The 23,842-nt window shown below is 41.1% G+C and overlaps 1 protein-coding gene across 4 annotated transcripts in view; it reads right to left on the reverse strand.

The window, feature by feature from the left end:
- ITGA2 (integrin subunit alpha 2) overlaps nt 1-23,842 on the reverse strand; it is a 133,264-nt gene that overhangs the window by 44,436 nt on the left and 64,986 nt on the right. For all 4 annotated transcript variants that reach the window (XM_075932477.1, XM_075932478.1, XM_006139528.4 and 1 more), the window contains 5 exons: nt 11,857-11,966; nt 10,774-10,865; nt 4,552-4,666; nt 4,022-4,149; nt 1,154-1,302 (listed from right to left, as the gene is read on the reverse strand). In XM_075932477.1, the coding sequence (XP_075788592.1) occupies nt 1,154-1,302; nt 4,022-4,149; nt 4,552-4,666; nt 10,774-10,865; nt 11,857-11,966 (594 nt within the window). The remainder of the gene's footprint in view (nt 1-1,153; nt 1,303-4,021; nt 4,150-4,551; nt 4,667-10,773; nt 10,866-11,856; nt 11,967-23,842) is intronic.

The following is a 23,842-nucleotide window of genomic DNA, read 5'->3' on the forward strand; positions in this document are numbered from 1 at the left end:
GAGTTTCCCTGGTGTTGGCCAGAGTGGCCACCAGGGAAACCTGGGGAGGGCTAGCCTCCCACTAGTTCGAACTAAAGGGCTACACAGCCCTTAGTTCGAACTAGCTAGTTCGAACTAGGCGTTAGTCCTCGTAAAATGAGGTTTACCTAGTTCGAACTAAGCGCTCCGCTAGTTCGATTCAAATTCGAACTAGCGGAGCGCTAGTGTAGCGCATAGGAAAGTTAGTTCGAACTAACGTCCGTTAGTTCGAACTAACTTTCTAGTGTAGACATACCCTTAGGTATTACACAGCAGTGCCTAAATCTGTTGAAAACTCTTGGTCAAAGTCTTTCATTGATAACAGCTGAGCACATGTTGCACTTTTTACCTTCAAATCACTGTTCAAACATCAAAACCTGAAAACGTTGGGGGTCAAATATGTGAAAACTTTAATCTGAATAAACAGAATGAAAATTGATATTTCCTGTGCAAATTTACACTCTGATCAAAAACAATTTTTGTCCATAAAAGTTTTGAGTAAAAATTTTTGACCAGCACTACTCACAATACTCCAGTGAGGGGGGGAAAAATCAGAGATTAATTCCATTTTGCGGATATAGAGAGAAATGAAAACAAGGAAGGTCCCTCTACACTGCTGTGAATATGGACCCCATTGCATTCAGAATATAGACATAAATGAATAGCCCACATTCAGGGTCAGTTAGTGTTCAGATCACTATTAAAAGTGCAGTTCTATTCTGAAAAACGATTGTGTAAAAATAACACCTGCTTACTTAACAGATCATTCCTTATGTGTGTATTCAGAAATACTTGACTGACAAAAATAAGTATTTATATTTTTTACTGCTGTTAACATTGCTAAGCCAAAAGTTCTATTGGAGAAAGGGTTTGATTCTGTGCTGGTTTTCTCACAACCAACCAAAGCTTTATCCTGTAAATATTTAAATATGTGTAGTCTCATTGAGTCAGTACTAACATTTGCCACTTCCATCATTTGGTATCTTTCTTAGGAACTGATCTTGCAAGGTGGTGAGAACCCTCTGAGCACTTTAATTCCCAATGGGCACTACTAACCTCTGAAGAGGTGCTCAGCACCTTCTGAGATCAGATCTTTAAATACAAAAGTAGCGTAATAATTATTGGCACACTTTACCTTGCATAGTCAATTGCTTTGAAAGTATTAGTTAAGTCTCCTCCTTTTTGATAGGTCTGTGACATTGCCTCAACAACACCATCTTTTGTTTTGTAGGTACTCAAGTTGAACACTACCCTTGGCTCATTACCATATTGAATTAAGCCCACCTAAACACCACCATAAAATAAAGTTAGTTTGTCATTAATTCAAATCAATTATACACAATTAAAATTCCAAATCAGTTGTCAGACTGATGCACAGGATCTATAGAGGATCAGAATTCAAAATGACCTTGAGAAACAGGAGGAATGGTCTAAAATAAAGAAGATGAAATTCAATAAGGACAAACACAAAGTGCTGCACTTAGAAAGGAATAATGAGTTGCACAGATACAAAATAGAAAATGTTGAATGCCTAGGGAGGAATACTACAGAAAAGGATCTGACGACTATAGTGACCCACAAACTACAAAAGTCAACAATGTAATATTGTTGCAAAATAGTGAACATCATTCTGGGATATACTAGCAAGAGTGTTGTAAGCAAGACATGAGAAGTAATTCTTGCACCCCACCCAGCACTGATAAGGCCTCAACTGGAGTACCATGTTCAGTTCTAGGCATCATGCTTTGGAAAAGATGTGGACAAACTGGAGGCAGCCACAGGAACATAACAATGACAAAAGGTTTAGAAAACATGACTTACCAGGAAAGATTGAAAAAAATGAACTTGTTAAGTATGGAGATAAGAAGACTGAAAGGCACCATGATAACAGTCTTCAAAGTATGCAAAAGATCATTATAAAAAGGAGGGTGATAAATTGTTCCTCTGAACCACTGAAGAGAGGACAAGATGCAATGGTCTTTAATTACAGCAAGGAAGATTTAGGTGAGACATTAGGAGGGTGTGTGAGGGTAGTTAAGCAATGGAACAAATTCCCTAGGGAAGTTGTGGAATCTCTGGCCTTTGAAGGTCTTTAAGAACAAGATAGACAAATACTTGTCAGGGATGGTCTTGATCAGTGGTTCTCAATGTTTTTTGATCACACCCCCTTTGTTTTGAAGGCAGCAGCAGCACAGAAGTAAGGGTGGCAATGTAAAAAGTAGGGCTGTCAACTGATGTGCGTCAATGTCTGTGATTAACGCAGGGCAGTATTAATGCGTTAATTTTTTAATAAGTTAATTGCCGGCATTAATTCTACAATGCCCCTTTGAAACACCACCAGCGCGTTTCAAAGAGGCAGCGCATTAGGAGCCTGGGATCAGCTAGATTTCCCAGCTTACCCTGGGCTCCATGCAGAGCTGCCCCTTTGAAGCGCCAGAGCAGCACTTCAAAGGGGCAGCGCAACGCGGAGCCGGGGATCAGCTAGGCACTCCATCTGATCCCAGGCTCCTAATGCACTGCCCCCTTTGAGGAGCTGGAGTGGCGTTTCCAAAGGGCAGCATAAGGCTGAGCCCGGGATCAGCTGGACACTCCAGCTGATCCCGGGCTCCACCTTGAGCTGCCCTTTGGAAATGCTGCCATGGCCTTTCAAAGGGGAGACGCACGTGATTAATTGTGATTACATTTTTAATTGCTTGACAGCCTTAGTGAAAAGTGATATTTGCCATCACTTTTCATGGCAGACTTAGCACCCCACTGTCACCCTTATTTTTGTGCTGCTGCTGCTGTCTTGAAGCTGAGAGCCAGTGCCCCACCACCATGGTCACAGGAAAGGGAGACCAAGCCCAGGCCTTCTCATGAGGAATTGATAAGGGGGAAAGAGCATGAACTTGGGGTGCCTCCCAGTGATGGACTGAGTGGGTGAAGAGACAGCCCAAGTGCAGGAGGGATTGAGGATGACAAGAGGGGGAGAGCCCGAGCCCAGGGTAGAAACTCTTCCTCAAAAAATATCATTAAACTTTTCCCAAAATATCACTTTCACAGAGAAGCTACCATGGAAAATTCTGCACCAAAGATGTAGGCTTTGGAAAGCCATGATTATGTGAAAAGTGGGTTTATCATAGAAAAAGTTTTCCAATAACTTTAGCCATACAGTGATTAATGTGCTATAAAACTCTGGGGGGATAAAAGATCTGTTCTGCTCTCAGTACATGAACACAGTAATGATGGTTACACTTAAAGATCTATTCTCCATTTAATGATAAAGTATACTGGAAATAATCTGTCTGTTTCGACACAAACTGGCTGTGTCTAGACTGCATCCCTTTTTCGTAAAAGGGATGTAAATTAGACATATCGCAATTGCAAATGAAGCGGGGATTTAAATCTCCCCCACTTCATTAGCATAAAAATGGCTGCCGCTTTTTTCCGGCTTGGAACTTTGCCGGAGAAAAGCTCCAGTCTAGACGCGGATCTTTGGGAAAATAAAGACATTTCCGAAAGATCCCTTATCCCTCTTAAAATAAGGGATAAGGGATCTTTCGGAAAAGGCTTGATTTTCCGAAAGATCCGCATCTAGACTGGCGCTTTTCTCCAGCAAAGCTCCGAGCCGGAAAAAAGCGGCAGCCATTTTTATGCTAATGAAGTGGGGGAGATTTAAATCCCCGCTTCATTTGCAATTGCGATATGTCTAATTTGCATCCCTTTTACGAAAAAGGGATGCAGTCTAGACACAGCCCTCATGTATGGGACTAAAATCATCTGAATAGAATATTTCCTTTTGAAACATTAGTTAGCTTTGTGACAAAAGTCCAGATCCTGAAAAATGCTGAACAATTGCAAATCCCAGTGACTTTTATGGGAGCTGTAGTTATTCAGGATCTCTCAGGGTTAGACCACGGGGTTAGCTTTATGTTAGCAAACAATTTCCTTTAAGTCTGTCCTAAATCACTAAGCAAACTCATTTCTATCTTTCTTCCGTTTCAAGAATTATTTTGTTACTTACCTGAGTTTTTGTGGGGCCTATATCTAAGCCTTGGGCAAATTTTTTCAAAAATGCACTCACTGCAGACCAGGGATAAATGCTGTTTGACTCATCACACACAACAACAACATCTATGAAGGAGGAACAGTCTAAGAGAGAAAAGGTAAAAACTGATAAAAGGACCCTGAATACATAAAATTTATTTACAAATCTTGAGCCAAATCCAGATGTCCATACATTAGTATACATGCAAGCAAACTTCAGTTGATGTCATAGGAAGTTTACCTGTATGAGGATAGAATAAAATCTCAACCTGATACTGAGCCTGGTTATACAGGTAAAAGGTACCAAAATCAGTGAGGTTACTGTTGATTTTCACCAGCTTAAATGAGATCAGAATCAGGCCCTGAGTGTGAATGTCAGGATTTGACTCTTTGTAAACTAAACTTTAACAAATTCAAATGTGATCACTTTAGGATTCCACTACATGACATCTCTTAATTTCAACTGATGTATTTATTACTGAATCTATTTTACATGTATTGACTTACTTTGAAGAGCAGGTGAAAAGCTTCTTAAGATCTGGAAACTTGGACTGATTTCAGAACAGACTCCTGTTGCATAGTACTGACTTCCACACTGCTGAGCCCACAAGGGACCACAAGTCTTTAAAAAAACAAAATGAGGATAATATAAAATCATCATGTATCCTGTCATTGCACTCCTTTACATGAGTATGCCACATGCATACACACAACTGGAGATCAGAGGAGTAGCTCCCCACCAGGTAGACACAATTTTGACTGAGACTGGCCACAAGGTGGCACTGCTACCATGAGTTGGCTCTTATCTACACATACATACAGTGTCCCCCCCCCAGTAGCAGTTTGTCTTTAGTATTTGATACAGAATACTTCTATTACCTGTTAAATACACATACTAGTGCTGGACCAAAACATTTTCTTTTTCTCTTGGCTCATGGGGGGGCGGGGAGGGAGGGGGGAGGAGAGTGTGTGTGTGTGTGTGTGTGTGTCTACTCCATGAATAAAAATAAAGTTTAAAAAGCAATGAATTTACTAATTTGAGAATACTTTTTCCAAAAGAAAAATATATTTCAAATCTGTGCTTAAGACATCTACACCTTCTTTGTTTCTTTGTACTAATGTCAGTCGTGACCCTTAGAGGACTGTTACAACAATAAGGAGAGAAAGAAAAAGACAAATGTGAAGACTATATTTTTAAAGATACAAGGTGAGTGAGGTAATATTTTCTGGACAGAAGCTGGTCCAATAAAAGATATTACCTCTCCTCCATAGCTTCTCTAATAGCCTGGGGCCAGCATGATTATAACAATACTGAATAAGGCGCTATTTTTGATCGAGTCCCTTTAAAAAAAATTCTGTTCCTTCTGTGCATGGCAATAGTTTAAAAGTTAAAGCACCAAATTTAAAAAAAAATTGAAAAACAAAACTGAATTGAAGTTATTAAATATATAAATGGGACTGTATGATGCACAAGAGTGGAATGTTAAGCCTGTCTTCTCCAGACCCATGATCTGAATTTAATTAAACTGGAAAGAAAAGACTTGCGAGTTGTCCAGTCGCATATGTAATTTGAGCTGGTGTCTTCGTCAAATTCTTACTGCACAGGCATCCACAACCCAAGAACCAATTAAGCCAAACCAGTCAAAGTTGATTAACTAGAAAAACTGAACTCTCCTAATGTTAGTCTTTTCCTGTCAGACTTAAGGAACATTGATGGAAGCACAAAGAAGTTTCCAATGCCACTGTTTAACAATAAACTAGGTACAATATAATCAGAAGACTATATTTTTCTAATACTCAGAGTATGCCACCTTTCAGTAGCCCCACCTAAATACCTCAACAAAAATGTGAATCAAGGAAAAGATAGAATGTTCTACACTTAAAAAACATGTTCTCTTCCCCATGTACGTTGTTAGTTTCTGTTAACAGTTTCCTACTTGCTACCTCACACAGTGACAAGATTCAATTAATACTGATAGGCTACTGCAGTTCTTTTATGTTTAGAAAAGCCTCTAAAAGTAAACCCCCGGCATTTTGTTAACATGCAAGACAGTTGTATTAATTCGACATGCTGTATGATATACAAATCTATATGTAGAACTCTTTGCTGGAATGTCTGGGACCAGTAACTTTAAATGCAAAACAAACCAAAATATAAAATTGTGTACATTTAAAAAAGGGCACTGAGAACAAAATGTGAAACATTTGTGTAGCATAAATCAGGCAGGCTTCTGTTACAATCATATTCATTTTGTTACAACAGATGTTTCATAGGCCAGGGCAGGTTCAGAGGGTTTTGTTTTTGTTTTTAACTAAGGCCAATGTAAACTAACAAGAAAATAAGATACACGCCTTGAAGCTCTGATGTATTGTGATCTCCCTCAGTTCACCAGAAAAAGCAGAATGGGGGGAAAAGATGGCTAATGTCATATTTCTGCCCACAACCTCATGATCCTGGGGTCAGCCAGAGGATGGCCAAAAAACTCTTCTTACTCTCAGAACACCTTCTACACTAGGGATGCCAGGAGAGTTTTGTATTCAAACAAAGCAGTATAAATGGGACATGAGGGTTATATATATTTTTACAAGTCCAGAAACTATTTTATTAAGCACAAAACAATTACATTCTAATTAATCTTAAATTTATTTTTCCTTCCTGTTAAGTAGGCTACTGTAATCATACTCGTGCTTCCTAGTCAGAGTCAATGAATTTTACATGGATCAGGAAAGCTTTTGAACAGAGTGTGGGGAGTATGTATATCATTTAAAATTATTCTGCATTACATATTTATATTTTAATAACTGAAGTTCACAATGGTTAATAAATAATACTGCCTCTTCCATCTACAATGCAAAATAATCATTCAGGTATTGGTCACAATTTTAACACCCTAACAAAATAGAGAACAGACCATTCAGCACCTATTCACTATGGTATTTAAGCTTATCCCTAAGTTTTAAGTGCAAGTAGCTCCATTGATTTTAATGGAGTTACTCGTATGTTTGGGTATGTCTCCACAGCAAAGTTATCTCAAAATAACTTTACTAGCATCTACACAGCCAAACCACTATTTTGAAATTAATTCGAAATAGCAGAGTGCTTATTTCAAATTTGGTAAACCTCATTCCACGAGGAATAACGCCAAATTCAAAATAGCCATTTCGAAATAAGTGCTGTGTAGACACTCATATCAAAATAGGGGGCCTCCAGGTTCCCAGGGTGCCCTGGTGGCCACTCCAGCCTCAACAAAGAACACTCTTCTCCTTCCCTCCTCCCCGGAGCCCTTAAAAGGGTTGACTCTGGCCACAGTGCCTGTGCCAGCTCCAAGCCTGTCAGCCCAGAGTCAGCAGTCACTGCCCGTGACCCAGTGGCCGCAAAACATGAGCCAGCAGCCAGCCCACCACTGCTCCCCAGGAGCAGTCTGCCAGCTCCCAGGAGCCTGCCAGGGCCATGAGAAGGTGGGCGCCTTCCTGATCCTGGGTGGAGATCATGGACCTTATTCAGGTTTGGGGGGGATGCTCCCAACATCCATGATCTCTGCACTAGATAGAGGAACACAGCCATCTATGGCAGGATAACTGCCAGCCTGGCCACCAAAGGCCACATGCGAACCCAGGAGCAGGTTTGCATGAAAATCAAGTTCGTCCGTCGAGACCCCCAACCCCGAGCCCTGAGCTTCTCCTCCCCCTTTTTCCCCTTGCTTCCCCCTTCCAGCTCCCGCCTCCCAGGTTTCCCCCTCCCTTCTCCCAGCCTCTTTCCTGCCCTCTCCCACCTCCTTTCCCCAGTCTCATCAGAGTTTCATTCTCTCCCTCCTCCCCCGGTTTTGTTAAATAAAGAGAGTTTGTGTTTATGAAAATACATGTATTTTATTTGACATCAGGAAGGGGGGTTAGAGAGGGTTAAGTGGAAGGACGTGAGGGAGGAATGAGGTATAAGCCCCCAGTGGGGCAGACCAGGGAGGCTCTTAGTGCTCCTCAGGGTGGAAGCCCTCCCGCAGGGCCTCCTGGATACTGACAGCCCCCTGATGGACCTCACGGATGGTAGCCTGCAGAAAGTGCAGCCAGGCTCACAGCAACACATCCACGTGAAGCACCAGAGTGCCCAGGGGCAGCTCTGGCTCCATGTTTCAGAGTGCTAGAGTGTCCCAAGTGAAGGCAACCAGAGCACACAGAGACAAAATGCTTTGCTGTCCCTCATCGAGGTAGGTAAGCAATCAGGGAAAGCTGAGAACCGGCTGTCTAGAGAGTGGGGGAGAGGGGTCCTCTTTAAGCACAAGCCTCAGATAGTCTCAGGCAGCAGCCACACAAAGTAACTCCTGACCTGATGCCCTGCCGGACCTGATTCCGGCCAGCCTTAAATGCAATTCAGTCCACTCAATAGCAAAATGCTATTTCAAAATGTATTTTGTGTGGATGCGTTATTTCAAAATAACTTATTTTGAATTAACTATTTTGAAATAACGCTGTAATCTAGACATACCCTTTGACATTAGGCATGTTTTTAAGTACTTTGATCAATCAGAGTTTATATTGGCTAAATGACACTAGCAATGATAATACATTCTTGAACACTAATACAAAAATATATGGGGCAATAGAAAAAATATTAATTCAAAATGATCCATTAGTATAGCCTGAAAAATCAAGGTGACTTACCTGTAATCAGAGTTCTTCAACTTGGCTCTGCATATTTCTAGTTACGAATATCTTCTAATAGTGTCAGCTAGAGTACTCTTACCCCCCTGCTGTTCCCTCCAGCATTAGGGAAGCATTCCATTAAAGAATCATCTCTCAGTGCATCATGAGGTAGCAGTACCCATAAATGGGAATATGCAGAGCCCCTTTAAGAATTCATTCTTACTTTAAACAGGAAAGATAGTAGAGTGAAGTACCTATGTCATATTTACTGTTTCACTGCATTAGGCACTGTATTTGTATATGATTTATAAATCTTAAACTGGAGCACGTATGTATATTCAGCTGTGAATCAATAAACATGTTAATCATCCACCATTTTTTGTAAGCTCTGTGATTGCTGTGGTGGATTTTTGACCATAACTATTCACAGCATATAAACACATATATAGTATATTGGTTATACATAATGTAAGTTATAAGGAATTGTTTTTGCAGCATCTGCAGAATACAAAGCTGGCATATGATAGCAACATTTGCAGATAATGGAAAGTGAAAGCTTTTAAGGCATCTGAGGGTATAAGTTCATACTTCATTTATCAACAACCAGAGAGGGTAGTTCAGAGGGTCACAAAAGTGGATGGAATATACTTTTATATATGAATTTTCCATTTCAAAGCAGTTTTAACTGCATACAGATCTAATTCAGCGTTTTCTGTCTTGAGTATTATTATTTAAAGAATCCTTACATATTGGAGATTAAAAGTAAAAGGACAGCAGTTTCAGATTCCTTCCACTAACCAAAACTGGCCTGAATGCTAAATTGAAAGTTTGTATTCTGAACTAGAGAAAAATTCCCAAGCTGCTGAGTACTTTAGGATAACATCTTTTAAAACTGGCCCTGAGATGTTGTGGACTAATCTATGTAAAGAAAGAGGCAGCCAAAATTCAAAGAAAAGCACCTACTTTTCTGGTAAGATTTGGAGCTTTTGCTCTACTACTCAATCTCAACTTGACTCTTCTCTTGGACGAAGTAGCTCATATTGAAGGTGCAGCAGAACTGCACCACAGCAGGGGGCATTGCAGGAGGCACTCTCACTCAAGTTCTCCAGCATGCAGCATGTGCGCTACTACATCCCTATATGAGTACAACTGTTCTTCCTACACAAGCTGGTTCCTGAAGGTGAAGCCATGAGGACACATAATTGGGGCAAACATGATATTCACAAAGTAGATGCTCTACCTTGAAAAAAATGGATTTTGGGGAACTGTTTGGCAAATTAGAGAAAACCTTTTGGATTAATTCAGAGATTGGCAACCTTTGGCTCTCAACCCATCAGGATAATCCTTTGTCAAGCCACAAGACATTTTGCTGATGTCAACCAGCCGCAGGCATGGACCCCACCCTCCCAGTGGCTGCAGTTTGATATTCCTGGCCAATGGGAGTTGCAGGAAGCTGTAGCCATCAGGTCTCTGCAGTCCACACCACTTCTTTTGGCCACTGGGAGCTATGGGGGGCCGGGCCTGTAGATGGTCAACATCAGCATAATGTCTCATGGCCTGCCATCGGATTACCTTGCTGAGCCAAGAGCCAAAGTTTTCCGATTCCTGGATTAATGCAATACCCACTTACAAGACGGACTTACTGCAAAAAAGAATTTAGTTTGTGGATACTATACTCTACTCATGTGGATACTCTACTCATGTGTCAAAAAACTACAATGAAAAAAAATCAATGACTATAGGCTGGGCCAACTCTTCCCTGTGCAACTTTAATTCTCTTCCCTAGGAATGGGTGTTATGATATAATCTTTAATTACAAGATCATATACTTTTTTCAAACATAGCACCACTAGATAGATATACAAGGGAGCAATACCTAACTTTTGAGTGTTTTACTTTCAACATAAAAAACATTATTTTAATGTATGTTTTACATTAAATACAAAATGCATATTATTCTGTATTTCATAATTAAATATTTTTAGTTCAGATTTAATTTAAAAATGTGGAAATTTTTAGCAGTTACATTTTCAACGGTCACCAGCAGGAATTTTTTTTTAAACTACTTACTCAGTATAGCTAGTTACTTACCAAAAATCCTCCAGTTTTTGAGTTTCTTATTAGGGTCAAACCAAGGTTCATCTGCTCCTTTATCTCAGTAACATTTGGGATGCTTGTTAAAGCTAAAAATAAAGAGATTAAAAGATAGCAAAACCCCTTACATTGCTATTATATTTTTATCAGTTACAGAGTTCAAAACTTAAATGTAAATAACCAGATTTGGAAGAAGAGTTTTTCATAAACTTCATCCCATAAAAGCTTCTGGTCAAAACAAAAGAGAGATAGATAATTGGTTTGAGAAATTTGCTAACCTGCATGAACTAGACTTATTACATATCTAGATTAGCATTTATAATTAGAGTGCCTGCTTTGAAGAGCCACAGGAATTGGGCAAATAAACCAAAGTGTTTAAGTGGCAGTTTAACTATATACATTACAACTGTTTTGAATAAGACAGTTCTTATTGTTTACATTACTTGGGATATCAGATCTCTTTCAACTGGATCAAGCCCAAATCTTAGAAATTTCAGATAGAATACACATGATGATGGGAAGATTTGTATGAGGAGAGAAATGTTTTATTCCATAGCCCCCCAAAGAAAATTTTAAACAGGGCTCTGAACATAAGGTATTCTTAATCATCTCATTGTTGCTTTATGCTGCTGCTCTGTATATTTGTCACATCTTATTGTTGGCCCTCGATTCATTTTACACTTAGTTTGTAAATCGTTCTGGGCAGGAACAGTCTTTTTGTGTGTTGGGCAAGTGCTAACACATTGGAACCTGATCGGAACCCCTTTGCACTGCTGCAATACAAATAATACATACTACCACCTCTTCAACTGGAACGGTTAATAAAGAGCTAATATAAATGCTCTACATCTGTGAGAAAAAAAGATATAGGAAGCAAAATAAAGAGTTGTGGAGAAACAGATCATCAAAGTTACATACTACTTAGAAAACATGGTCAATAAATGTACTGTCCTTTTTAACTTCATTAGGGTTAGTATATTTGTGCTGATTGCCTAACTGGAGTTTATCAAATAATCTGGCCAGGTACAGAAGTGTGTCAAAATGGACAACTGCTTCAAGTCTGCATTAATTACAACTTACTTTGCAAATTCAGTTTTTTACATGTGGGTTCAAATGAGCCAACAGGACATGCGTAGACATCTCCCATTCTGTTTGCTGGATACCCACTCCATGGCGAGCCAACAATCAGCCTAAAATCAAGGGGAAACCAATTCATTCTTTCTTTACATTCTGATATAGAGTAGTATATTCATTAAAGGTAAACTGAAAATAAATGAGAAATTCTGAGGCCCTACAGACAAGTTAGAGAGGAGCTCACAGGATTTAGAATAGTACAAATGTTTTGAGTAACTTGATTAGCTAAAACCAAAAAAGAACTTCCTTTCCAAATGTCCCAAAGTTGTGCTTTGCTCAACTGTGACTTCCCAGAGTGCACCACACAAAAACAACCTAAGTGTCATAGCAGAGAAGCCTGGTAGAGAATGGGAAGAGTGCATGAGGAAGTCAAGTATTCAGAGGCTGTTTTAATCTACTGTGTGGTTACCAGTATTATGTTATATCATAAAGTCAAAGGAACATAAAAAGATATGAATAATCACAAATACATAAACAGTAATTAATTGTAATATATAGAAACAAATAGCAAATTCAGAAATTATCATCGGTAGTTTCTTGACAGTGAAAACACACCCTAAAGAGTTGTCAGGTAATTAATTCCCTAATTTCTTTTATATTATACTTTTAACTGGTAAGAGACATTATATTCAGTATCTAGACAATGACGGTATGTTGCCGAAGTCTGAACTTGAACTCTGCTCCTATGCTGTGAAAACAGTGAGTCAGAAAGGAAATCCTGTAAGCACTGATAAGACTATTGTGTTGTGTCTCTTTCATCATGGATAAGAATTTTAAGATGAATAACTTCTAGTTAAGTTGTCAAAAGTCTTCTAGTGATTCACTCTCTCCTAATCCTATGCTCTGCTCCTAGCAACTGCCACATTCACCCTCTGCAGCATTCTGACCTCGCTAGTGCCTTCCATTTGGAAAATGCAGAACAGTTTAATCCCAGATAGCTGGGGACACAGACTATAAATACATGCATTTCAACTTTCACTTAACCTTGGAAAGGGAGCAGCATTGTTACAGTAGTTTAGGACAAGAAATGAAAAAGAATTCCATACACCATAGAAAATGCAGGGACAATGTGAGTTAGTAGAACTATTCCCACGGTTATAAGCAGTGATGTCTCAAACACTGGATTATGAAACCCCTTAATTAATGATTAGAAAGGAGAGGACTCCTGTTTATATATGCTAATATCCTTCTGATTATAGAATATTAAAGATTTCTCCAGCATTGCTTAGGTCCTTAATTCATTTTTGTTTATCTTCATTTAAACCATTGCTCGGAGGTGGGGAAGGGGGAGGTTGCCAGAATAGGGGCTGGGATAGTCCTGGTGGGAGAGGGGTACCCCCAGCCAGCCCACTGCACAACCAAACCCTTATCTTGCTTTAAGTTATAAGAGAAGTCTGCATACCAAACGTGGTTGTCCTAGCTCTTACCATTTTGGAGGACTTCATGAACAAACATATGGACAGACTGACTTGCCTGCTCGCTCACAGACAAACAAACCCTCTTAAATATATAGCACTTTAACCATAGTCAGTAACCTGCATTGATATGGAAGGATAATGAGAAACCAACGATGCAACAACTAGAGGTTACCATTTGAGAAATTTTAACAGAGTTTAATAGAAAATGATAGCCTTTCAATAGTATATTTTAAATACTCAGTAGAATTTTAAAGACAACACCCACCTCCCATAGAATTCTATAGGATAGTTGAAACAAAGAAAAGTAAAAAAATTCTATAAAACTTTGCTACATTTCCATAGAACCCATATGACTGAATTGTTATTCAGTACTACAGGAATTAAATAAAAAGGATTTGGTAAAAATATTACATTTTATAATGCACATGGGATGTTTTAGGGTTATTCAGGCTACGTCAAGACTGCATTGCTTTTTGGGGATATCTCCAGTATCCCCAAAAAGCAGCACCGCATCCAAGGAACACATCCTGTAAAACTGGCCCTAGAACCAACCCTTGGAGCACTCCACTTGAAACAACCGCCAACCAGATATTGAGACACTGATCACTACCTTTTGGGCCCGACAATCCAGCCAAGAGTCCTTCACCCATGTCTATGTTCTTCCACAAAGTCTATTTTTCAGAATTATTTGCTCCTTAGGGTCCTTCTGCATGCCAGTGGTAGCTCATGGCAGTGGCCTCCTCTGGCTGCCAGGCTGCGGTAGCTCTGGGGGCTAGGGCTGGGGTATACTCCTCTTGCTGTGGCTGTTGGGAGAGGCATGTCCTACTCCACCTCGCAGCCAACCAATCCCAGGCAGGGAAGTGTTCTTCCGTGGATGGGAGGAGACCCCATGCTGTACAGCACTGGCCCCCAGAACCACCACGGAAGGCTCTGGAGGCTGAGATAGTAGTATGGAAGCAGGGCTGGCACTGGGGGACTCTGGCGATGGGGCTAATATTGGGGGCTGGCACTAGGGAAAGCTGGGGGGGTTGGATGCAGAGGGGCTCTGGAAACAGGATGCTGGTACCATGGGGTCTGGTGTGTGGGTCTCTAAGGAGCAGTGAGCTAGCACTGTGGGGCTTGGGTGCAGGGGACTCTAGGGTCAGTGGGTAGTGCTGGGGGGTGGTGGAGGGCTTTAGGGGTTAGGGCTGGCACTGGTGTCTCTGGGGGCAGGGATAATGGATATGCAAATATGCAAAAGTTTATGAATGGGTTTGCTGGCCCCCGATATCAAAAAGGTTGGGAATCACTGCTCTAAATCTTGGTCAATAGTCTCAAGCTCATGCTACTGATCTAAAATCAGAAGTGTAGACAGCACTTTCCAGTCCCAGCTTGGGCTGGAGATTGGACTCAAATGTAGGGTGGCTGCCTCATCCCTAAGCGTCAAAGATGCTACAACGTCTACACAAAAACAAGAAGTTTGGTGGCATCTTAAAGTCTAACAGATTTATTTGAACATGGGTAAAAACTAGTTCATCAGATACATGCATCAGAAATCACAGTCAATATACGTACCAGCATACCAAAAGAAGGGAACTGCTTATCAAGTATAGGACCAATGTTAACAAAGCCCATTCACTCAGGGTTTATGGGGAGGTGTGAATACTGAGAGGGAAAATTGCCTTTGTAGTGAGATAACCATTCCAAGTCCTTTGCAGATTTAGCATAATCAAATTAGGACAGCATAGGGGCACCCCTAGGTATGTCTATACTCCAGTTAAACACTTACAGCTGGTAGGTGCCAGTTGACTCGGACTTAGACTCAGTGGCTGTTTAATTGCAGTCTAGATGCTCAGGATTAGTCTGTAGACAAAGCTCTAGGGCCCTCCCTCCTCACAGGGTCCTGGGTCTTGGGCTCCAGCCTGAGCATCTACACTACAGCCCATTAGCCCAGAGCCCTGAGAGCCTGAGTCAGTGGCCATAGGCATCTAATTGCAGCGGAGACACACACTTTGGGCTAGAAACGATGCATAAACCACCAAACTAATTCCTATGTCCTCTGAAGAACTTTGGCCAAACCTACACTGGGAAAATAAATCATGTTGGAAAGTATATTAAATTAATGAGCTATTTAAATGAATAAGATGTTAATCATGACTCAGTACCTGGTGTAGACAGAGACAAGCTGTGTTTAAGAACATGTCACTTGCTTATTGTTAATCTTAGGGTTCCCGTGACAAGCTCAATAGTTTCTATGTATCAACCATCAGAACACTAAAGACAATGAAGCAATGAATCCAGAGTGGCGGCTCAAGTATGTTTATCCAGAGTTCTAGGCTGGCAAGGTTAATTAGTGCAGCCATCTGTGGTGTTGTGCCTTCATGTCCACTGTTACTTAAGCTAGATTTGATCTAGTAAATCTATAATAACTTGAGTACATCTACATTTGCTGTTCAATATGCACTGGCAATCCAAAAAGCGAACCAAAAGTTAGGACCTGGTAGGAAAGGGATAAATAATGGTAAATATCATAATGCCATTCTATAAATCCATAGTACATCCAAACTTTAAATACTGTGTACAGTTCTGATCACTCCCATCTCAAAAATATATTAGATCTGGAAAAATATAGAGACGGGCAACAAAAATTATTGGAGTATAGAACAGCTTCTGTATGAGCAGAGATTAAAAGAGTAGGAATCTGGAAGGAGAGAAAACTAGGCTATAAAATCATGAGTGGAGCAGAGAAAGTGAATAAAAAAGTTATTTATCCCTTCACACAGCACAAGAACCAGGGATCGCCTGATGAAATTAATAAGCAGCAAGTTTAAAATAAAAAAGAAAATCCTCACGCAATGCACAATCAACCCGCGGAACTCGTTTTCAAGAGATGTTGTGAAGGCTAAATGTGGAACTAGATTAAAAAAAAGATTTAAATAAGATCATGGAGGACTGGTCCATTAGTGGCTATTAGCTAAGAGAGCTAAGCCTCTGACGGCCAGATGCTGGGACTGGATGACGGGATGGATCACTGGATAATTGCTCTGTTCTGTTCATTTCCTCCGAAGTGTCTGGCATTAGCCACTGGAGGAAGGCGGGATACTGGGCAAGATAGATCATTATTTTGATTCAGTGTGGCCACTCCTCTGTCCTTCTAAATGTACATTAAAACCAAATGTACCATCAAGGCAGCAGAAGCAGAACCTGTCCATTATTTTGAGGATTTTCATCAATTACACAACTCCTGAACCCAAGAAAATTATGAACCCTTCTGGCCCTTGCTATCCACTTCACTTACCTCCTACCACTAGTCAGGATGAAAAGCAAGAATCATCAGAGGATGAACACAAGGAGGCCAATGAAGAGATGTTTAGCCAGATAGGAAGCAAGCCTATTTCCCAGACAGACATCAAGGCTGTGACTGAGGAGGTAGATCCTACTAAGACATTGGCCGGCAATAACCATCTCATAGGCCAGAAGTGGTTCACCAGGGATAACTCGGGCTGCTACCACTGTAGTTGGCTGCACCTCCACAAGTATGGGTGCTTGCAGCTCCCATTGGCTGTGAATCCCTATGCCCAGCCAATGGAAGCTGCGTGAAGCAGCATTCCACACACGCCGCTTCCTGAAGCTCCCATTGGCTGGGAACAGCAATCCATGGCCAATGGGCACTGCAAACGCCCTTTATTTACCTCCGGAGGCACAGGTATATAAAGCATTGGCAGCCCATCATGGACTAACCCTGGTGAACTGCCGATATTTTATTGCCCACCCCTGTACTAAGAGAACTTCATAATATACAGTCATATAAATATCTACATTTAAAATGTATTATTGCTGAACTAGATTGACATGCTAGCTTCTGTTCCAGAGGCCCCACAATCATAGTCATTATGACTGAATGTGGAGCAGTGCTGAATTTGTAATGAAAAAGGTGCTGGTGCTCAAGCAATGGGGTTTTTTTTTTAACAACTGACACAGCAAGCCCAGAAGTGCCAGAGTTATGAGCTGCCATGCCTAGATGCACCTGGAGTCTGTCCTGGCACAAATTAAGCACTGATTATAAGCCTTTCCCAATCTCCATCTCCTACCTTCCCATGGCCCTTGCATGACTGTCTGACCTCCCAACACATGCTTTCAAAATAGCAGCTGCTATGGCCAGGCACTTGTGCTAAAGCCCTGACTATTGTCCCTTTCACAAGTCACACCACTGAGGGCACATGTCTATTTACCTATTTTGTTTACTCTTCTTTGAATCTCTCTTGCCCAGCAAATATCACCTTCCTGCCCCCAACTCTGGGTACTGGCTCAAAATGGTATCCTAGTCCATATCCTAGCCACTCTCCTGCATTAGATTTGAACAACAAAACCATCTGATTGTGCAAAATACAACTGTTTATTGTGACAGTGGTTATAGAGGGAAAAAAGCCTGGCTAGTATTCTTAGTATATTCTATACAGATTTGGATTTTACAAGCCTGTAAAGGTACAAAGGCTCCCCACAGAGATATAAATGTCTAGTTACACCCATTCTTACAGGAAAAGAGCTATGCTTAGGAATATCAAAGCACTCAGAGGCTTTTCACAGGCTTACACAGAGGAAAAATGCCTTAGACAATCAGTGCAGAACCCTATATATTTTTCTCTGAACTCTCCCCGTGCCTGCAGGAGAGAAAGAACAGACTTTAAGACTCAGAAATTGCAAAGCTGTGGAACAGCTGCATGATCACTGCTCCTGGTATAACTTGCAACTCCACTCTTGCTCCACTTCAGGGAGGAACCACTTTAGTGAACAACTTCACTGGTTTGCCCCATTTGCCTTTTTGAGTAAGGCCATTTTGTGCCTCCTAATCGCCTGTCTCAAGGTAATGTCACCCAGAGTCAGGAAAGTTTACAGCTGCCCAATTTGCCCAGAGGTCCACCAGTTATCCCCCTTAAACCATATAGGAAACCTCCAAGTCACAATCAAACTGCAAACCCAAACTAGGAACATAAATTTCCACCCCACCTCCCATGCAGCATAGCAAACCCAAACAGCATGTACTGCACAGACAAAATCCAAATACAGCCCTCCTCATACACACACTACTTACCATCTCTAAGGTCTCCTCCCACTACTGGGAGGAATCTGAGGGAGGGAAAGCCAGAAAGGCATATAAAAATAATGCTATCACAGCCTCTCTGAAATATAGAGCAATAACTGCTTCTAGGTTTTTTCCCCTCTTTCCCACAGCCATGTAACCTTCATCAGTCAAACTCTCAAGGACAGGACCCTTTATCAATTGCTGAGTGGCTGGTTAATCTGAGGAGGAGGGGAAAAAAATCATAGAAACTAGAGATTAAATGTTCCTAAAGCTCATTTCCCCACCCCTTACAAACACCCTGAAGACAGAGAGGTGAAGGTTGTTTTGGAGTTCTTGGGCAGGGAAAGGGAGGGAGAAGTGGAGCTCTCCAAAGAAATTGGTGCACCATATTTCCAATGAGAGCTAGTTATGTTGCTACCATAGAATTTACTTTTGAAAAACACACCTGTATTTTATATTTATTACAGGAACTTTAGAAAAAGGAAAAAATAGCAAGTGGAGGTTAGACTAGAGGCTTAATACTTTACATCTTTTTAAAACAAAACAAGCAAATGTTCTCCATGTAAAGCATAAAATGAAGATTCTAAACACCAGCACAAAGAATGCATGGTGTTCACTAGGAGTACGTCTAGACTACAGGCTTTTGTCGATAGAGGCTTTGTCAACAGAGACTTTCGACAAAGCTTCTGTTGACAAAGAGCGTCTAGACTACATCCAGTTCTGTCGATAAAGCAAACCTCTTTGTCGACATGAGAGTGTAGACGCAAAGGATAGTGTTGACGTAATAACGCCTTCTGTCCACAGAACTCTGTCGATAAAAGGTGTTATTCCTCATAGAATGAGGTTTACTGCTGTCGACAAAACTCGACGGTAGCATAGATGCAGGTATAGTTTTGTCACCAAAAGTCCACTTTTGTCAACAAAACCCTGTAGTCTAGATATACCCTAAAAGATTCAGTAGCATTTATTTTTAAATATATAAATACCACACAGTTTATATAAGATCTAATTAAACTCATCAATATGCTCTTGACAGCATTTCATCATGTATCTTTATAAAGTGACTAATCTGCTTTGCATAATTATGCAGTGACTAACTGAAACCCAACAGTATTACAGTGTATACATTTTATCAGTCAGCCTTTCAAAACTGACACTTACTTTCAATACATGGTGTAATTAATCTGAACCGCATGAAGTCATGAAAAGTGCAGACAATGATAAACCTCAACAGACTGGGATGGGCAGATCAAAGTACAACATTAATTCTCTTTGGGTAACTACACGAGCCTACAATCCAGAGCCAGCGAATGTGTAATATGTTTTAATATGCCACAAAATGCCTCATCTATGTTCACAATTAAGGGTGGAAGATCCTACTAGCTGCCAGATCACAATTCAATGCCTCATCTATGTTCACAATTAAGGATGGAAGATCCTACTAGCTGCCAGATCACAATTTCCTGTTCCCTTTGATTTGCTCTCCACCCCCATTTTGAACAAAAACAATTAATGAAATAATGAACAAGTCAAGATAATGCTTCGGTCTGAGATCCTAGCGGCTTCTTTAAGCAAGGCAGGAACCAAACTCGAAAATCTGTCTGCAGAAAGGGGAAAAGTGATGCCAACAGGCAAGAAGCACTACATCTGTCTGTGGCTAAAGCTTCTTGTGAACTTTTCAGCATTCCCCATCCCCAAATCAGGCCTGAAATGTTTGTTGAGAAATTTACAGGATAAAGAAAGACCCACTTTAGAATAGCCAGTGATTAGTAATACAGATTGCAGCACCTTTGGGACCAGATCAGTCCCAGATGAGGGATTTTGCCAGAACAGAGGAGGTCATTTCTGGTGCCCCTGCTCCATCCCCATAACTGTGGCCCAACATTCTCTTCCCACCCCCCATCACTTGGCCCAGTGCCGGCCAGCCCCACTACCTAGTCCGTGCACCGGGCTCCTGCTGCTGCTCCGAGCAGCCCTGCTGCCTGTGTGTGTGCGCTGGACTCCTGCTGCCCTACTAGACACCCCTACTACCGCACGTCAAGTTCCTGCTGCCCTACTGGAAAGCCCTGTACTGCGCACCAAGCTCCCACTGCCCCACCACTCTGCAGTGCTTCCAGGCGCTAGCTCTCCATTGTGACTCTCTGGTCCTGGAACATGTGAGGTCCTGGATCATCTGAGGTCCTGATGGACCACGGATGTTGCCAGACCAAAGAGTCCCAGTTTAGAGACTTTCAATCTGTACCGTTATATGGCAGACCCAGATTCACAGTTTCCTACTCTGCCTGAGTCAGACCAGGAATTTGAAACTTGTCCTTCCACAACCCAGTAAGTGCCCTGACCACAGGGCTACAGCGTCTGACACAAGCTCTCCTGTGGAGCTATTCCATTTTGCATAACTAATTCAATATTCATTAAGATAGAAAGACTGATTTTTATAATGGAGTGGCTTAGTTTTACTTTTTTGCTTTTCCTGAAAAAAAATGAAAGTTTTCAGTTTTGTTCTATATCAGGTTCCTTTTTGTTCTATATTAGGGGACCCCCCCCAACACAAATGTTGAACCCTCACAATTTTTCAGGGCCAGCCCTAATAAGGGTACTCACATCACAGGTACAGATAGCCTAAATAATGCATCTTCATCAAAACGTTCATGTAACTTTGAGGAGTTTTAAAATCAGCCCTCTAGTGGAGACTTAAGGGGAAAATTCTTCTAGATCTATTGCAAACCGAAGTATTTTCCCATTACGCATTATGTACATGCTTCAAGAGGACATTCACTGAAACAGTACATGGGCACACTTATCAGAAGAGGCATTTTTTATTTATTAGAAGATGCGCAATACGTTCTAATATAAGCAAGAATTAAAAAATGCTGAAAGATTAAGCATATTAATCTATTTTGATTGCTTCTTTTTCATTAAAATTATGTTCCTATTTTAGGATCATGGTGTCTTTACCACTGTAACAACATATTACAGATGAAAAATTGGAAAATAATAATGAATTTCCATTAGAGCTGGAAATGGGAGCATCAAGACTGCAGGTGAAGAAAACTAAAATTTAAAAGGAAGCAGAAAGAAAACATGTAAGGAAAGAACAAGAATAGTCACTGATGCAGACAGGAATGCAAAGGAAGAACTGAAATAAGAATGGCCTAGGTCTACATAGCAGTGAGGATTGGACTAAGTGATCTGTCTATGGTCCCTGCCAGCCCTATATGTCTAAGATTCTGGGAAAGGGGGTTAAGATTCCAAGGTCCACAATTGTTTAAAGTCACATTGAACCCATTATCATAACAAAGATGTTTTATTTATTTTCTGAAATGAGCTCAGATATGTGGTCCTTAAGGATAAATTTCAAAGCAGTGACAAATATTTACTGACTACCCTGGAGTGAGTTATAATTTAATACAAAGGTGGCTGGTTTTGTGGTTTTACCTAGCAATAAAAGCTTCCACAAAGGTTTCTTCCTTGCAGTAGCTGACTTCAGACATGTATTATATAAAAAAAAATCTTATCTATTGGTTACTTTCCAAATCAACTAATATGTTGAGCAACCACTGTCTCGTGCAGAACTTCTGTTAAAAGCAGAACTGCACACTTATTTTTTCTAAAATATTTTGGTGGATTTAAGAGATAAAAATAAAATAAGGTTTCAAAAATACAGGAAACACATGCCACTGTGTCTCTCCTCTCTTTCTTCCCCCTCCCTGATCACCCCTTTCCAGTGAAATTTCTGGATCCAAATGAAGCAATGACATTAAAAAAAAACCTGCCAACAATTTCTATCTAAAGAAAATGGAGCATGTTTTCCACTGCATGCCAGATGGTAAAAACTGGACATCCAAAAGGTACCTAATTAAAAACAGTAACTTGGAAATAAAAATTGTCCACCCCTTCAGCCATCACCCATGACTATTAGTAGCTTGAAAGGAGAGGAGGGTTTATATTTTAGAGAGAGATTGTCATCCCTTTCAGGATACTTCTCTCTTGTAACAAAGATAATCTCTTTTTGTAACAAACCCCAGACTAACACGGCTACATCTCTATCACTATTCTTTTTGTAACAGTGTGTTTTACTTGGTCAGGAGATAGATAATCGTGTTGTGTCCAATACCTTTGAACATAGGAAAGGGAAAGGCATTAAGTCCAAATCCAGTCTCTATTGTGCCAGGTAGGAGCATCTCTGCCTGTGGCATGCCTGGGCCAGGCCTGCTGCTGATAGGGGCTGCTCCAGCTGGGTGGGAGCACCCCCAACCTGTGACAGGCCCTGTGGGGTTGGAGCAATATCCTGCTCATAGCTGGCGGGAAGCCGCTCCATCTCCCACTGGTTAACCAAAACTGGAAAGCCTCACCTGTTATGGGAGAGGCTTGCTGGTTAATCATTCTCATCCTTAATGGACATACTGCTGGGAAAATGAACTCACAGCAACAGAGACTGCACCTTAATCTGCCCGCATTTTCCACTGAGCCTCTTGAAGGTATTCCTTCTCACTTCCTAGCTTCCCCTTAATTATTCAAACAGCTCTTCCCACCCTAGGCACAGTGAGGAAGTTGAGCTTTGTATTCTTGACCTTTGGGGCCAATTTGGTTTGTGACTGACCACTTGTGACACGGCGCAAGCTATGGAAAGCTGAGGCATGCCCGTCACAGCAACCAAGAAAGGGACATTGGAACTGGCTGAGCAAGCCCGGGCTGATGAGCCAATGTGGAATAGCTGCCAGCCTAGTTAGCCAGGGGCTATAAAAAGGCTGACAAGGGAAGGGAGCAGAAAGAGTGGGAACTCTTCTCTGCAAAAACTAGTGGTCTCTGAGGCTGTAACCCTGAAGCTGTCTGTAGTGAAAAGGTAGTGGGAATGTATAATGCAAATAAAAAGCATGAGTGATAGCACCAATTCAGAGCTCTCTGACTGGCTTGTGGACACAGCAGAGGCAGATGCTCTGTTACACCACTGCATATCAACAGGGCCTAAGACAGCAGACTCCTAACCAATTACTCCGAGGTCAGTTAGCTCCAGCAAGGGAAATCTCTAGTGATTCATGGCTTGCTGGCTTTTTTAAATTACGTACATATATCCACCACCCCGTATTTATATTAGCAAAAGTTAAAGAAGTGTACATTTCTGTTCAGGTGAGTTTTGTAGTGATTCTTAGATTCTGCAACAGTTCATACAGATAGGGTTTCCAGGTGTCCGGTATTGACCTGGACAGTCCGGTATTTTTGCCTCCTGTCCGGTAAAAAAAATTCAGAAGATACCGGACACCTACCATGTACAGTATTTTCTGTTTTTTTTCCCTTGCCAGGAAGTGAAAATAACAGACACCTGGCAACCCTACGACATACTCAGCAACTGGGCCCAGCCCCCCCGAACACCCACCCCCGGACTCCCTGCTTATCTGGTTCTGCAGGGAAGCTGCCTTCTGGCTCGACCAAGAAAACAAGATGGCAGTCGGCA

The sequence above is a fragment of the Pelodiscus sinensis genome, chromosome 6, assembly GCF_049634645.1.
Source record: "Pelodiscus sinensis isolate JC-2024 chromosome 6, ASM4963464v1, whole genome shotgun sequence".
Classification (NCBI taxonomy): Eukaryota; Metazoa; Chordata; order Testudines; family Trionychidae; genus Pelodiscus; species Pelodiscus sinensis.